General features: G+C 39.8%; 1 protein-coding gene across 4 annotated transcripts in view; it reads right to left on the bottom strand.

Annotated features, from left to right (window-relative positions):
• Positions 1 to 5708: 5708 nt before the first annotated feature.
• Ccdc58 (Coiled-coil domain-containing 58) overlaps positions 5709 to 15504 on the bottom strand; it is a 31499-nt gene continuing 21703 nt past the window's right edge. For all 4 annotated transcript variants that reach the window (XM_053797992.2, XM_053797990.2, XM_053797993.2 and 1 more), the window contains exons 3-4: positions 7127 to 7273; positions 5709 to 6473 (exon numbers count right to left, since the gene is read on the bottom strand). In XM_053797992.2, coding sequence (XP_053653967.2) covers positions 6363 to 6473; positions 7127 to 7273 — 258 coding nt within the window. In that variant the 3' untranslated portion in view covers positions 5709 to 6362. The remainder of the gene's footprint in view (positions 6474 to 7126; positions 7274 to 15504) is intronic.

Below are 15504 nucleotides of genomic sequence, written 5' to 3' on the forward strand. Positions count from 1 at the left end.
GACGTTCCATCACTTTGCAAATTGCACTAGTAAGAGCGATGGGACGATAGTGGGAGGCATCATGTCCTGTAGTACCCGGCTTGAGGAAAGGGAGAACAATGGCAGATTTCCACAACTGGGGAAGAACTCCTTGTGCCCAAATAAGATTGAAGAGGTGTAAGAGGACTACAAGGGCTGACTGATGTAAATGTTGTAACATACGAATATGAATGTCGTCAGGCCCAGCTGCCGATGATCGGCAAGCTGAGATTGTTGCCTCCAGCTCCTGAAGTGTAAAAGGTACATTATACTGTTCTTCTCTGAGAGAAGAAAAGTCCAAGGATACTAACTCTCTGGCAGACTTTGAGGGAAGAAAAACGAGGGGCATAGATGGAGCCCCCGGGAAATACGGACCAGATGAGTGCCAATTTCAATGGCAACGTCAAGAGGGTTTGCTACATCAACACCAGCAACCCGTAGAACAGGAGCCGGGTCAGGAGAGTATTTACCACTCAATTTCCTCACTTTTTTCCAGACTGCACTCATAGAGGAAGCAGAGGTGATGGTGGAAACATAGTCTCGCCAGCAAGTGCGTTTAGCGTCACGGATGACACGGCGAGCGATCGCACGCTTCTGCTTAAAAAAGTCTCTCAACGGTTCTACTGTACCAGTACCTGCCCCATGCAGCGCGTTTCAAACGTACTGCACGAGCACAAGCAGGAGACCACCAAGGCACGCACTTCTGAGAACGCCTGCCTGAGGTTTGGGGTATAGAATGAGAAGCTGCGGCATAAACTGACGTCGAGAAGAGGTGTAGGAGCTCATCAATGGAGGATGAAGAAGGAACCTCACTAAAAGCATTGAGTTTCGAGTAAAGGTCCCAATTTGCCCGATCAAATTGCCAGCGAGGGCTACGGAAAGGTGGTGAATAGGAAGGTGAAGTGAGAATGATAGGAAAATGATCGCTGTCATGTAAGTCCGGTAGAACAGACCAGGTGAAGTCTAGTGCAGTGGAGGAAGAGCAGACTGATAGATCGATGCAAGAGAGAGTACGAGTATGAGGATCAAAATGGGTGGGAGTACCCGTATTTAAAACATGGAGGGGGTGAGAGGCGAGAAAAGCCTCCAACTGGATGCCACGTGAGTCACAATGAGACCCCCCCCCCCAGAGGAAATGGTGGGCGTTGAAATCACCAAGTAACAGAAGTGGCGGTGGTAAGGATGAAACTAGAAAAGCAAAATCTGGGATAGAAAATGCTCGAGAAGGAAAGAGATATAAAGAACATATTGTATACCACTTATTCAAGTGGATACGGGCTGCAGTGTAATGCAGCGAAGTATGGACAAATAGCTGACAGTACGGAATATCATTGCGTAGAAGAAGAGCACTTTCATTAAAGGTCCCATCTGAGAAAGGATCCAAAGAATACAATAAATTATAGCCTGAGAGAGGTTGGAAAACAGCTGAGTGTAATTTTGGTTCTTGTAAGCAAGCGCCAACAGGGGAAAACCTGGAAAGCAACAGCTGAAGCTCACCCCGATTACCCGAGGCCGCGGATATTCCACTGTAAATAGGCCATGATTGGCAATGAAGAAAATACCAGGAATCCGTAGGGAAGGGCACCTACGGACTAGATGGGTTAGAAAAGTCAACGTGTGGTGGCATTGGAAGGCGTTCAAGTAGCGAAGGAATGGAGCGTTGCGAAGAGTGGAGTTGTGGAGATGGAGGAGAGGGAAGAGAAGGAACAGGAGGTGGATCAGTGTCCATTGAAGGTTTAGTCTCTGCAATATATTCTGAAATGGCTTCAAGTGTTTCTGAATTCAAAGATGTATGGGAGACAATATTGGAGGTAGAAGGAGGAGAGTAAAGATTGGGACAATAATGGACTGTACCAAAGTAGGGGGGGACGAAAGAGTAGGGGACTGGAGAAGTGTGGGAGGGGACAGAAGAGGCAGAAACCTGGGAGGTGGCAGAAGAGGGAGAAACTTGGGAGGGGACAGGGGTGGAAGGCATAGTACAAGGAGGAGGGTGAACCTCCACACTTGTAATAGAGCCAGATAGAGGGGAAGAACTAGGTACAGAGACTGGAAAGGTAAAGTGCGGAGGTGGAAGAATGGAAGGAAGGGGCAACGAAGATTTGAGCACTGGGGTTCTTTTTTGACTTCTGAGAAGTAGAGGGGCGATTGGTAGAAGGTGTCGTACGGGGTCTTGTCGATACCGGGGCTTGTGAGGAAGGACGTGAAGATGTGAGAACAGACCGAGTTGTAGTTGGGACGTCAGAGCCAAGGACAGCAAAAGGATTAGATGCCAGAGTGGCTATGGGAGGGGTAACAACAGAGGAGGCTGCAGAAGATGGGACTCCAGAAGTGGGGGGACGTTTTGAAACACTGGGTAGTCTCCCTTGGAGGCGGAGATGAGTAACTGCCATAGCATAAGGGAGACCTGCTTCTTTGAGGCAACGGATTTCACGCTCATTCAAGTAGACCTGGCAACGGCAAGAGTACGAAGGATGAGCCTCATTACAATTAAGGCAAGATGGAGGTTGACTGCAAGATGTATTAGAATGGTCGTCGGCACCACAGACTGGGCATTCGGCCATAGATCTGCAATATTTTGCTGGGCGACCAAAACGCCAGCAAGTTCTACACTGTTGCAGTGTAGGGATCACTTTTCGAACTTGTAACCGATGACCCGCGACATAAACAGAGGGCGGGAGTTCACGGCTGTCGAAAGTTAATCGAGCCACATTGCAAGGGTAACGTCTCCGCCCGCGGGCAGGAAGGACGTAAGTGTCTACTTTGAGGATTGGGAGATCCTGGAGTTCCAGCTGTTCAAGAATGTCATTGCCACATGACTGGAAATTCTGCTGGACTATGGTATGGGGCAGAATGACAGTACCACTACAAGAATTGAGAGAAAGATGTTTTTCAATAGTGATAGTAGTAGTATCGATATGCGAAAGGAGAGAAAGATCATGAGCTTGGGTAGCATTCCGCATTGCGCGTACCGCTCTTGAGAGCATGAAATGAAATATCTCTACCTACATGGCGCAGGAGCGCTTTGCCAATACTATGGTCAGAAAGATAGGCAGAAGAAGTCGGTCTTAAAATAAAGAATTTAGTCCATTGTGTGGTCCGAAACTGAGCGTGGAGAGGAAGTGCATGACGTGTCTGTCTTTTCCTAGTAGAATGGGAAGGTAACGAAGGGACATCATCAGGAGATTGCCGTTGGCGTTTAGGAGTAGGACCGGAGTTGGTCCGTCGTGAAACGGGCTGGCGATTCGAAAATTGCCGTACCGTAGAGGGAGAGGCCGGAAGCATAGTCAAAGCAGAGCGGAGGTAACAAATCGAAGGAGTCAGTCGAAGCCCCGGTACCTGAAGCAGGTGAGGAAACAGCACCAGCAAGAGGTACAGGGGCATCAGGAGTGTCCGAAGAGTGGTCAAAAAAACAAGGCAGGGTCAGAATGGGGTGCGGTATCAAGAAGGGGCCCGGGGGTAGTGGGTTCATGGATTGGGTTCTCCATGGTTAGGTTACTCCTTTGCTTTTTGTTAAGAAAAAAAAAAGAAAGAAAAGAAAATAAAAAGAAACAAAAGAATAAAAAAAGGGGGGAGCGGGGAGGAATAGTTCCCAGGAGGAATGAAAGGGCCGGAAATCTCCCTCCGCGCCCAAGAGGACCTTAGCACTGCTAGTAGCGCAGATGCAGCATGGAACCCGTGCCATACCCTACCCTTCATGCCAATAAACCAGCAATCCGGGATAGCAACCTCACATCTGCCGAGCTACCTCAGTGGACAAAAGAGGGCGGCCGGATATCTGCCACAAAGCATACCTCCTTCGGCCACCACCCCCGGAATCCGAAAGGTGGCTTCCAGAGATACACCCATCGCCTGAAAGACACCCAAAGCCACTCTCCGGGATACCGGAGAGGGATCGGGACATCCCCAGGCGATCTAGATTCCACAGCAAACTACTCCACCGCCAAGAACCCCAACAGAATGGGATGGACCCCGGTACCCTTTCCCCTACCTAGGAACTAGCGCGCCTGTGGGAAAAACCCCAAAGGCCAAAAAGAGGAAGGGCAAAAGGGAGGGGTGGGGAGGAGGAGGAGGAGAGGAAAAAGGGGAGGAGAGACTGGGGGGTAATTAGGTTCGGTCTGAGGAAGAAGACCGACAGGTCTAATTCCTCAGACCAAGAGCCTCTTCACCACGCCAAGGAGCCCCCCTTGAAGAGGAATTAAAATACAAATAATGTTTGCACTGAAAATGGCTAGTCCAACACACATCACCTGTGTCAAATATGTTTAAATTACAAAGAAAACAATAGAATTTCTGATTTCAGGATATAGTATTTAAATTGAATAATCACCACAATTATTGTTTGTGAGACAGATAATGGGGACATCATTAAGCAAGATACTTTGACAAAAGAGCAGGCCAACAGGCAAGGTAACACACTTCTGGCAGATGGAGCAAACAATCCATATGACAAACTTTGGACTGAAACTGCATTTTGAGTACTGTGGATGATCTACAGTACATTTGTTCATCTTCTGGTACTGGGTTTTGTCCTTTTCCATAAAACATTATTTACATATTGATGTAACATTATTTTACATTCTAATATTCCATCAGCATTCCAATGCTAATAATACTTGATTTTTTCTTCCTCAACAGCTGTCTTCTTACAAGGCACTGTAACCCAAAGTTAACACTTTCATTCAGTTTGTCTTCCCTGAAGTGTGCTGACATCACAGTGCAGATTACCCTCTGATTGAAACATCCCCACCCCTCCAAGTGCAAGCACTACTATTTTCACCTCCAGGGCACAAGTCTGGTTAACCAGTTTACCTGAATTCCTTCATTCTCCAACAGCACATCTATTTCAAAGCATTTGTCTCCATTTACTCCTATCTAACATGCTCTCACAATCCTACTGGATGCTGAAACCTCCTTTACAACATACCTCCAAATGTTCTTGATGACCCCCTACCCCTCCAGCACCCTCTTTGCCATCCTATACCTCTCCATCCTCTGTACATGCTCAAACCACCTCATCCTCTCCTCAGCCTTCTGAATTATGCCCTTGGTGACCCCCATTACCTTTTAATTTTTTTCCTCGACACACTGGCCGTATCCCATAGAGGCAGGGTGACCTAAAAAGAAAAACTGAAGTTTTTCATTTTAAATTTAGTAATTTATACAGAAGGGGTTACTAGCCCCTTGTTTCCAGCATTTTAGTCGCCTCTTATGACACTCGTGGCTTACAGAGGAGGAATTCTTTTCCACATCCATAATTTCCACACTTAAAATTCTCATTGCTGCTTCACACCTTACACCCACATAGATGTTGGTATATTACCACTTTTGACTGTAAAGAACTTACTTCTTTCCACTGATGCCTCAACATACCACCCACCTTATCCTATCCATTCATTCTATGGTTCACATGATCTTTCATATACCCATTTGTTGACATGTCCACTCCCAAATATCTAAATACATCTATTTTCTCCATACTTGCTCTCCAATCTGATATTCATTGTATCATTGCCCAGAGTTAATGTTACCCTCTAATGGTATTTGTAATAATTAACACTAATGGCACTTGTAATATTTAAAACATTATTTAAGCAGGCATTCATGAATTGCCTACTGAAATGGCTGACATGTTAAAAAAAAAAAATCCATTATGTGCATTCTGAAAAAAAACAACAGGTGAGAAAACTAAATTATTAACAATGTTTTATTCTGAAAACATCACTCCTGCAGCTTATCAATTATTTTACTCCAAACAAAATTTGTATTGAGGATGTTTACTTTCCCCAAATGCCATTATATGAGTGTACTGCTATGTATACACAACGTGCAAAAACTAGGCCTCTGTAGTTTACTAAAATAAGTATTGCATATACAGTATTAACAGCCATAGATAATCAGATAAAAATCTTTTATTCTAGAACTTTATTATATACACCTATCCCATTTAAAAAAAGGTAGAACAAAGTTGAGCGATCAGATGATAAAATATCATTACACATTAATTATTTACATAAGCTTATGAAATTGAAGTGAAAATATGAAGTGGTATGATCTGGTTCTGCCTATACAACAATTCCTTAAACCTGAGAGGGAAAGAGAGTAACAAAAATAAGTTTCTATGACTTGATCGCTATAATACAGCAACAGCTGCCAAACAAGAAAGGATTATAAATTTGCATAATGGAATATTAGCATTTAAATAATGCGACTGACCACTTAAAATTTTCATTTATATTCCAAGTAGAACTTTCCTCGTGGGCATTACAGAAGATATATGTGACATTATTGTACTGTTCTGTGGACTTGAATGATAGTTTGGTCCTTGATCTACCATAACTAGTTGGTCATTCAGGTTTAGGAGGCTTGTAGAATTGGCGGCAACGTTCTTCAAAGACTTTAAAACTCCGCTCTCTAATTATTTCTTCAATAGTTACCTCATTTTGTAGTTCCCGAATCTGAAAGTTAAAATTTGCATTAATGTTCAATTTAAAACTAAATTGAACTGATAGTTGAAAAATTAACACTCAGATGATACACAATAGTCCTAAATATAAATAGTAGCTTTCAGCAGTACTCCTATGTAGATATTTATTTTTTGTGCATTGTCTATGAGACTTACTACTGCACAACCTTCTGGGAAATTTAACTCCTTTAGAAATAATGTTTAGGTCTCCATAGACTGTACATACAGGAGTATGTACATTTAGTGCATCTGGGGACAAACAATTTGTACTGCCTACAGTTAAAAAATTGTAGATTTTTGTCGTGTGGTAACTATCATGTAATGGATGATAGCTAGTTTTGGATCCCCCAGTGAAATAAAACATGTACAGCACCAGGATATTTACTGAGGAGACCTTTTGCTCAAAGTGCTTTATCAGATACATTTGTTGATCTCTGATACAATCTCTTACCTGGATACCCAGGTACAGATCTAATATGGAAAGCATGGATACATCACAATGTATGAAGTTAGCAGAGTACAGCGTGGTATATAATAACACGTCTATGAGAGTATGCCCAGTTTAAGAATTTTGTGTTAAATGTGTGTGTTATAAGTTTGCTTAATATGTTTATGAATAAGCAAAAATGTATTGACAAAATATACCTTGCTCTGTTCAGTGCGAAGCCTTCTCATAATGCGAGGGTCATCCATTTTTGCACTGGCTTCTGCTTGTATATCTCGCAACTTCATTTTGGATTCACTTAAACATGTTGCAATTAATGATCCTCTGTGCTCATATGTGTTATTTAACTGAAAAAATAAATAAATAAATAAATATGAGAAAGTAGTGGAATCCATCTCTACTTATCTGTATCTAAAATGCCTTATTTCCTCTATATAATTCCCCACATCTGGGGTAACTTCAGGTGCTCCTCAACTTACAAGGGGTTCATCAGAACAAAACCCCATCGTAAGTCGAATATGAATAAGATGTGCTAAATAAATAAATGTCACTGAATAAGTAAACAAACAAATAATTGCTATAACTAAATACCAGCAATGAAAAGTAAAAAAATATACTATACAAGTTATGAACTTGCCGTCTTCATGCTGGGTAATTATCTTAAGTTTCATCTCCAAAGTAATTGCTTTTGCACCATTGTAAAGTCAAAATATCATAAATCAAGGAGCACCTGTACTTCCACAATCTTCCTGAAACTTTTTAACACCAGGGTCTAGTTTGGCCACTTCTTGATTATTATTATTATAATCAAAAAAGAAGCGCTAAGCCGGCCACTTCTTGAATTTTAGTAGATGCTAGGTACTTGCATTACAAAATTACTGCATATAAAATAACCTCTCATTTACAATAATTTGATGTACATATAATGTAAATTATAGCACATTCTAAACCACAGAAATTTGACACCTGTCTTATATGAACAAATAATTTCTAATGAGATATTTTCCAAGGCAAAATTCGAAAATTTTAATCTTGATAGCATAATTTTTATTTTTGCATTTTCTAATTTAAAATTTTAGAAAGTACATACTGCTGTATATAATTAGAAAACTCGCTTTCAACAAACCAGCTGTATCCCACAAAGACAAGGTGGTCCCAAAAAGAAATACAAAAGTTTCTCTTCGTAACTTTTTAGTAATGTACAGTATACAGGAGAAGGGGCTACTAGCCCCTTGTCCGGCATTTTAGTTGCCTCTTACGACACACACGGCTTACAGAGGAAGAATTCTGTTCCATTCCCCATGGAGAATTAGAAAAATTGTATTTAAAAATTTTCATAAATGTAATGAATTTGGATTTTTTAGATACACAAGTCTAAATTTGTTTACATTACCAAATACCGTAAAAACTATCCTATGTACTGTATTCTACAATGAATATAACATTTTACCAAGAGAACATGAATAACAGCAGTTAAATTTAATATTGAGGCGGGTCATCATATGACTAAGACACGCATCAGGAAACACTTGCCCAGTTTCCTGACAAATCTTAACTAACCTAGCTTAACCCTTTGAGGGTCGAGAGGCTCTCTCCCAAACTCATTCTCAGGGTCGAAAAATTTTCGAAAAAAAAAAAAAAAAATTCTTATGAAATGATAGAGAATCTTTTTCCAATCATAATGACACCAAAAGTATGAAATTTGATGAAAAACTTATGGAATTATGTTCTTGCGAAGTTAGTGGTCTCAAAGTTGGCGATTTCGCCCACTTTGGGCCCTATTTTCGGCCAATTCCAATGTAGCAGTTGACCAAAATCATAGTTATTTCCCTAGAACTCCATTTGTTCTATCATTTGAGTACAAGAATCCGCCCATTTACCGATTTCAACTAACCAATAAAGTGGTCAGAAACTGGCAATTTGGGCAATTTCACACAAATTTCAAAAGACGCCAATTTCAAAATAGGGTTCAGAATAAACAAGACATTCATGGGACTAAAATAACATTTTATCTGTTCATCAGTCACGTCTCAAGGGCCCCTCTTACATTACCTTTGCTTTCCATTTTGAACTTTTATTCTCACAGAAAATAGAAAGTTTTCTGTTATGTATACTACTGCATCATTGTAAAAACGGTATAAATGATATCAGTGCACTAATGAAAGAATACCAGTTGAAATGTATTGGACGCGTGGCTTGATTTGTTTACTCTTGAATGTCGGCAAAAATCGATAATTTTCGCTACTTTGAGCTCACTTTCGAAGTACTTGTCATCATGAAACCAATCAAAATCATCTCTAATTCTGTAATATATCTTCCATTCTATCAAATGAGACCAAGGAAATGAGAATACAACCATAAATACCATACAAAAATTCACTAGAGAGTCGCTGTTTTAAACCAAAAACAAAGTTTTTTTTTTTCTCATTATGCACAGCGTGCTTTAGGATTTTTTTTACACTGCGCACACTGACCACACAGACCCATTCTTTCATATGTAGGCCTGCCAGCTTTCTTCCACCAGATTTGAAGGCGCTAGAATTTAGGCGTACAAGTACGTGACCAACCCTGGCTGCAATGACGTACTAGTATGTGACCAACCCTCAAAGGGTTAATAGAAAAGTTATATCATTCAAAATCTCAACAACACAGCAACAAACAATCTTTGTGCTAATTTAAAATAAATTTTTGGACAGCAATAAATAATGTTTACTATATTCTTTACCCTTCTTTGCAAACCACCTACATAATTAGATTACTGCAAACTATGCACATACTGTATATCCTTTAAGTCAGAATTGTACTTTTGTAGTGAAGATTAGTGGCCTATGATAAATATTGCAACCGAAAAGAAACAATGGTCCAAGTCAGACCTTAACATTGTCTTAGGTTTCTTTCTCCTGTGTGCAGGTTATTTGTGTACCGTTCCAGTCACAGTATTGTGCCTTTTTATTCTTTAAGAACCAATGAGTTTACTTGGTAGGTGATCTAAGGGTAAAGCAAAATCATCCAACTTTAAACTCTCTCTCTGCTATCAAAGGTGTGGACGTTAAAGGAAAGAATAACAAGAATCTCCCTAAAGCACATCCTTCAAAACCACCTTGGCTTTACAGTCTATTATTGTATAAATTCTCGATTTCATATCTGCAAAGACTGAGCTATGAACCATTATATATCAGACCAGTATCCAGATGACAAAACAGACTTGAAACATTAATTGTGAAAATTTAAATTTCCATATGGCAATAAATTTAAAAGTAGCACATCAAAAACTCAGTATTTATCTTTTTTTTTTTTTCTCAGAGTGCAGCACTAATGTATCTCAAAGGAATCTCTTCATTAACCAATGTAAGGTTACTATTAGGTAACAATGTTGAAAATCACCCTTAAAACATTTTCAGAGTGAAACTATTCAACAACATGTCTCGCATGTTTCAAGAATTTTAAGTACAAAACTTTTGATTTGTTCTACCAAAACTAAAGTAGCATAACAAAATTAATGAGCCTTTGTTCCACCTTCTAATGCTCTCACAACCAAGTACATACTGTCTTTTGATAACATTTTTATATCTTGTTACCCAGACACAATACTCCCATTATCAGTGACATACCTATGACCAATTTCAAGGCTTCTTCAGCTGTATAGTCCTTGTGGCTTAGCACTTCTTTCTGATTATAATAATAATAATAATAAAAGGCTTCTTCTATCCTCTCAACCCAGTCTGAAGCCAGGCTTCCTTCCTGACCACCTGGTCAACCAGGCTGTTGCTGCCAGTGGCCAGCAAGCCCAAGTTTTAAATCTGCTGGTCAAAGAGTAGGGGCACACTGGCATTTATTTTTTCTAACACACTGACCATCTCCCATTTAGGAAAGATGACCCCCCCCCCCCAAAAAAAAAAGAAACTTTCACCATTATTCGATCAATCACTGTCTTGCCAGAAGTGTGATAACACCACAGTTCAGATTACCCTCTGCACTGCAACATCCATATCCCTTTCAGCTCAAAGTTACAGGCTCTGTACCTCCCACTTCCAGGATGCAACTCCAGCTAACCAGTCCCTGAATCCCTTCTTAAATGACATCTTGTTCATACTCCAAGACCACACTATGTCATATATAAATCACTTGTCTCTACATCAATCTAACATGCTGGATGCTCACACCCCTAGTACTCTCAACCTTTACCCTCTCCAACCTTTCCTAGGATGATCCCTAACCCTCCTTCCCTCCACCCCAGATTTACATGCCCTCTTAGTCATCCTAATCTGTTCTGTCCTCTTTAAATGCCCAGATTACCTCAGTAACCCATCCTCAGCCCTCTAAATTGTATCTTTGATAACCGCACACTATTTTGTAATTTCTATGCTCCGAATTCTCAGAATATTCACACCACACATTGCCCTCAAGCATAACATCTCCACTTCCTCAAGGCTCTTCCTCATTGCAACATTTCAAACCCATGGTTCACACCCATATAAGCACTGATATTGCTATATTCTGGTATGTTCCCTTTTTTACTCCACAGATAAAACTGTCACCACATATTCTTAACACATCACCCACTTTTTCTCATCTATTCTATGGTTCACCTTTTTTTTTTTTTTCCATGTACCCATCTGCCGACAAGTCCCACTCCCAAATATCAAAGCACATATACTTCCTCTATACTCCCTCCCTTTAATATGATGGCCAATCTTTCATTAATCAGACTTTTTCATTATTCTTATCACCTTATCCCTTGTAATTTTCTTCTTTCACATACCCTAATAAATTCATCCACATGACTCTCCTATCCAAATTTCTCTTAGTGAATCTTCAAATTAACAAGGTTTTACCAAAGAATAAATAAAAATCATAATACTATAGCTGGAGCAATTAGGAGATCAAACCTTAGACAATGTTATAGTTCGTGCTAAACTCACAACTTGATAACGTTCCAGGGAGGACCAAAATTTTTTATATAGTTTTTCCCTAATTGTAAAAAAAAAAAGAGAGATTTTACATACCACATTTACAAAATGAGAATTTTTTTTATACGCACTTGCCTCAAGCTGTTGTAAAAATTTATCTTGGGGATGACCTGTGCATAGGAAAACCAAAACAAATGTCTGTATTTTAATAAAGCAAAAACGACATTTATGGTGAAACACTAAACATTTCATTTGCCCCGCAGTCCGTATGTAACCAAATAGTAGAATAGATACAAGATGGATAAAAATTAAAGATGTTCACTTTTTACGCTCTAAGTAAATTTTTTTTTTCCAACATACCAGCCATACCTCACCAAAGCAGGGTGACCTGAAAAGAAAATCAAAAGTTCTTCCTTTTACATTTAATAACTTATACAGGAGAAGGGGTTACTAGCCCCTTGCTCCTGGCATTTTAGTCACCTAGTATGACACACATGGCTTACAGAGGAGGAATTCTTTCCCACTTCCCCATGGAAATCAGAGGAAATAAAGAATAACTATTAAGAAAAAGGAAAACCCAGGTGAGCATGTAAATATATATACGAGTGTACATGCTTGTGTAGTGTGACCTAAGTGTAAGTAGGAGCAAGGTATACCTGTTATCCTGCATGTTATGAGACAGAAAAGAAATACCAGCAATCCTACCATCGTGGAAAACAATCACATGAAGTGAATTACACGTATTTTTATTATTAGTTTTTATTAACACAATGGCCATTTCCCACCAAGGCAGGGTGGCCCAAAATAGAAAAACTTTCATCATCATTCACTCCATCACTTTCTTGCCAGACACACTCACACTACAGTAATAAAACTCAACATTAACACCCCTCCTTCAGAGTGCAGGCACTGTATTTCCCATCTCCAGGACTCAAGTCTGGCCTGCTGGTTTCCCCAAATCCCTTCATAAATGCTACCCTGCTCACACTCCAACAGCACGTCAAGTCCTAAAAACCATTTGTCTCCATTCGCTCCTATCTAACACGCTCACACGTGCTTGCTGAAGTCCAAGCCCCTTGCACACAACCTTCTTTACCCCATCCATCCAACCTTTCCTAGGCCAACCCCTACCCCATCTTCCCTCCACTACAGATTTATACACTCAAAGCCTTTCTATTTTGTTCCATCCTCTTTACATGTCCAAACCACCTCAATAACCCTTCCTCAGCCCTCTGGATAATAGTTTTGGTAATCCCGTACCTCCTCCTAATCTCCGCACTACGGATTCTCTACATTATAATCACACCATACATTGCCCTGAGACATGACATCTCCATCGCCTCCAGCCTTCTCCTTGTTGCAACATTCACCACCTGTGCTTCACACCCACGTAAGGGCGTTGGTATAACTATACTCACGTACATTTCCCTCTTTGCCTCCACAGATTATTATTATTATATATATATGGGGATCCTAGATTAGTAGACAGCAACTACCCAGGGAAGTACTACCATCTTGCCAAGCAAGTATTAAATGGAAGCCTGTAATTGTTTAACATGATAATAGGATTGCTGGTGCCTTTTTGTCTCAAACATGCAAGACTTCAGATATGTCTTGCTACTTCTACTTACACTTAGGTCACACTACACTTGCATGTACAAACATATATATACACACCCCTCTGGGTTTTCTTCTACTTTATTACTAGCTCTTGTTCTGGTTTTCTTCTATTTTCTTAGTAGTTCTTGTTCTGGTTTATTTCCTCTTATCTCCATGGGAAAGTGAAACAGAATTCTTCCTCCATAAGCCATGCGTGTCGTAAGAGGCAACTAAAATGCCAGTGCAAGGGGCTAGTAACCCCTTCTACTGTATACATTACTAAAGTTAAAAACAGAAACTTTCACTTTTTTAGGTCACCCTGCCTTGGTGGGATATGGCCGGTTTGATGAACAAAAAAAAATATACATGGGGATGCACTAACCCTATACAGAGCTTAAGGAATGGAGACAATCAGGTTTGATCTAAGGAATAGGAGAATCGCTTCAATTATCTGAATTAAGCCCATCAACATCAAGGTAACCCCTACCCTTTGAAGAAGCCAGTTCACTGAAGAAAAAGAGTATGTCTGGTACAAGTGTTTCTATTGGTAAAAATCACTGAATGTAATAAACTGGTATGGTGATACTGATAAACTGCAGGTAAAACATGTATGCAATGATCAGAACATTTAATAGAGAAATGCTTTACCACTCGTGGCAAGAAGTTTCCTTATTAACACTTTTAGGGTTGGTGCCGTACTCATACGCCAAAATTCTACTGCCTTCAAATCAAGCAGAAGAAAGCTGGTAGGCCTACACATGAAAAAAATGGGTCTGCATGGTCAGTGTGTGCAGTATAAAAAAAAAAATCCTGCAGCATGCAGTGCACGAGCAGAAAAAACTGACCATGTTTTTGGTTTAAAACAGCGACTTTGCAGTGTATTTTCATATGGTACTTATGGTTGCATTCTTGTTTTCTTGGTCACATTTGATAGAATGGAAGATATGTTACAGAAATCAAGATGATTTTGATTGGTTTCATGATGAAAAGTACCTTGAAAGTGAGCTCAAAATAGCAGAAATGTTCAAATTTTGCCAATGTTCAAGAGTAAACAAATCACACCAAGCATCCAATACATGTCAACTGGTGAGTCTAACATTCTTTCACAAGTGTGCTGATATTATTTATACCATTTTTACACTAATGCAATAGTCTGCATAACAGTAAATCTTTTATTTTTTGTGAGAATAAAAATTCAGAACAGAAAGCAAGAGTAATATAAGAGGGGCCTGGAGACATGACTAATGAACAGAGAAAATGTTATTTTAGTGCCAGGAATGTCTGTCTTGTTTATTCTGGACCCTATTTTGATATTACCATCTTTTGAAATTTGTGTGAAATTGGCAAAATTGCTAATTTCTGACCACTTTATTGGGTAGTTGAAATTGGTAAATGAGCGGTTTCTTGTACTCAAATGATAGAACAAATGGACTTCTAGCGAAATAGCTATGATTTTAGTAGACTGGAACAATGGAATTGGCTGAAAATAGGGCTCAAAGTGGGCGAAATCGATGCATAAATATCGCAGATATTGCTAACTTTGCGAGTGTAATTTCATCAGTTTTCCGTCAAATTTCATACTTTTGTGTCATTACCACTAGGAAAAGATTCTCTATCATTTCACAAGAATTTTTTTTTTTTTAATTTTTTCGACCCTGAGAGCTAGTTCAGGATCGGGAGTCTCGACTTTGAAAGGGTTAAATGCTTGATCAGTGTATATGTCTCTACCTTCAATGGATATACGTGAAAGGTGGATAGTGTCATGTATGTGATAGGAATAAGGAATATCAAAGAAAGAATGACATGAGGAGAAAAAATAGATATATAAAAAGTACTACTATATAATTTTTAAGGCAGCGGAATTTGGTAGCTTTTGTTGTCAGCTGCAATATATTTATGCATTACCTGTGATTAGTTTCAAGAATTCTTCTACCCTCACAACCAGGCCAAAGGCCAAAGCTCCTTGTTAACTGCTACATCAGCCACGTTATTGCTAAAAGTAACCCTCAGGTCTACAAAACCATTACAACCTGGCTGATCAGGAATTTGTTGCAGGTAATGGTACAGTT

Source organism: Cherax quadricarinatus, chromosome 61 (assembly GCF_038502225.1).
Source record: "Cherax quadricarinatus isolate ZL_2023a chromosome 61, ASM3850222v1, whole genome shotgun sequence".
NCBI classification, from domain to species: Eukaryota; Metazoa; Arthropoda; class Malacostraca; order Decapoda; family Parastacidae; genus Cherax; species Cherax quadricarinatus.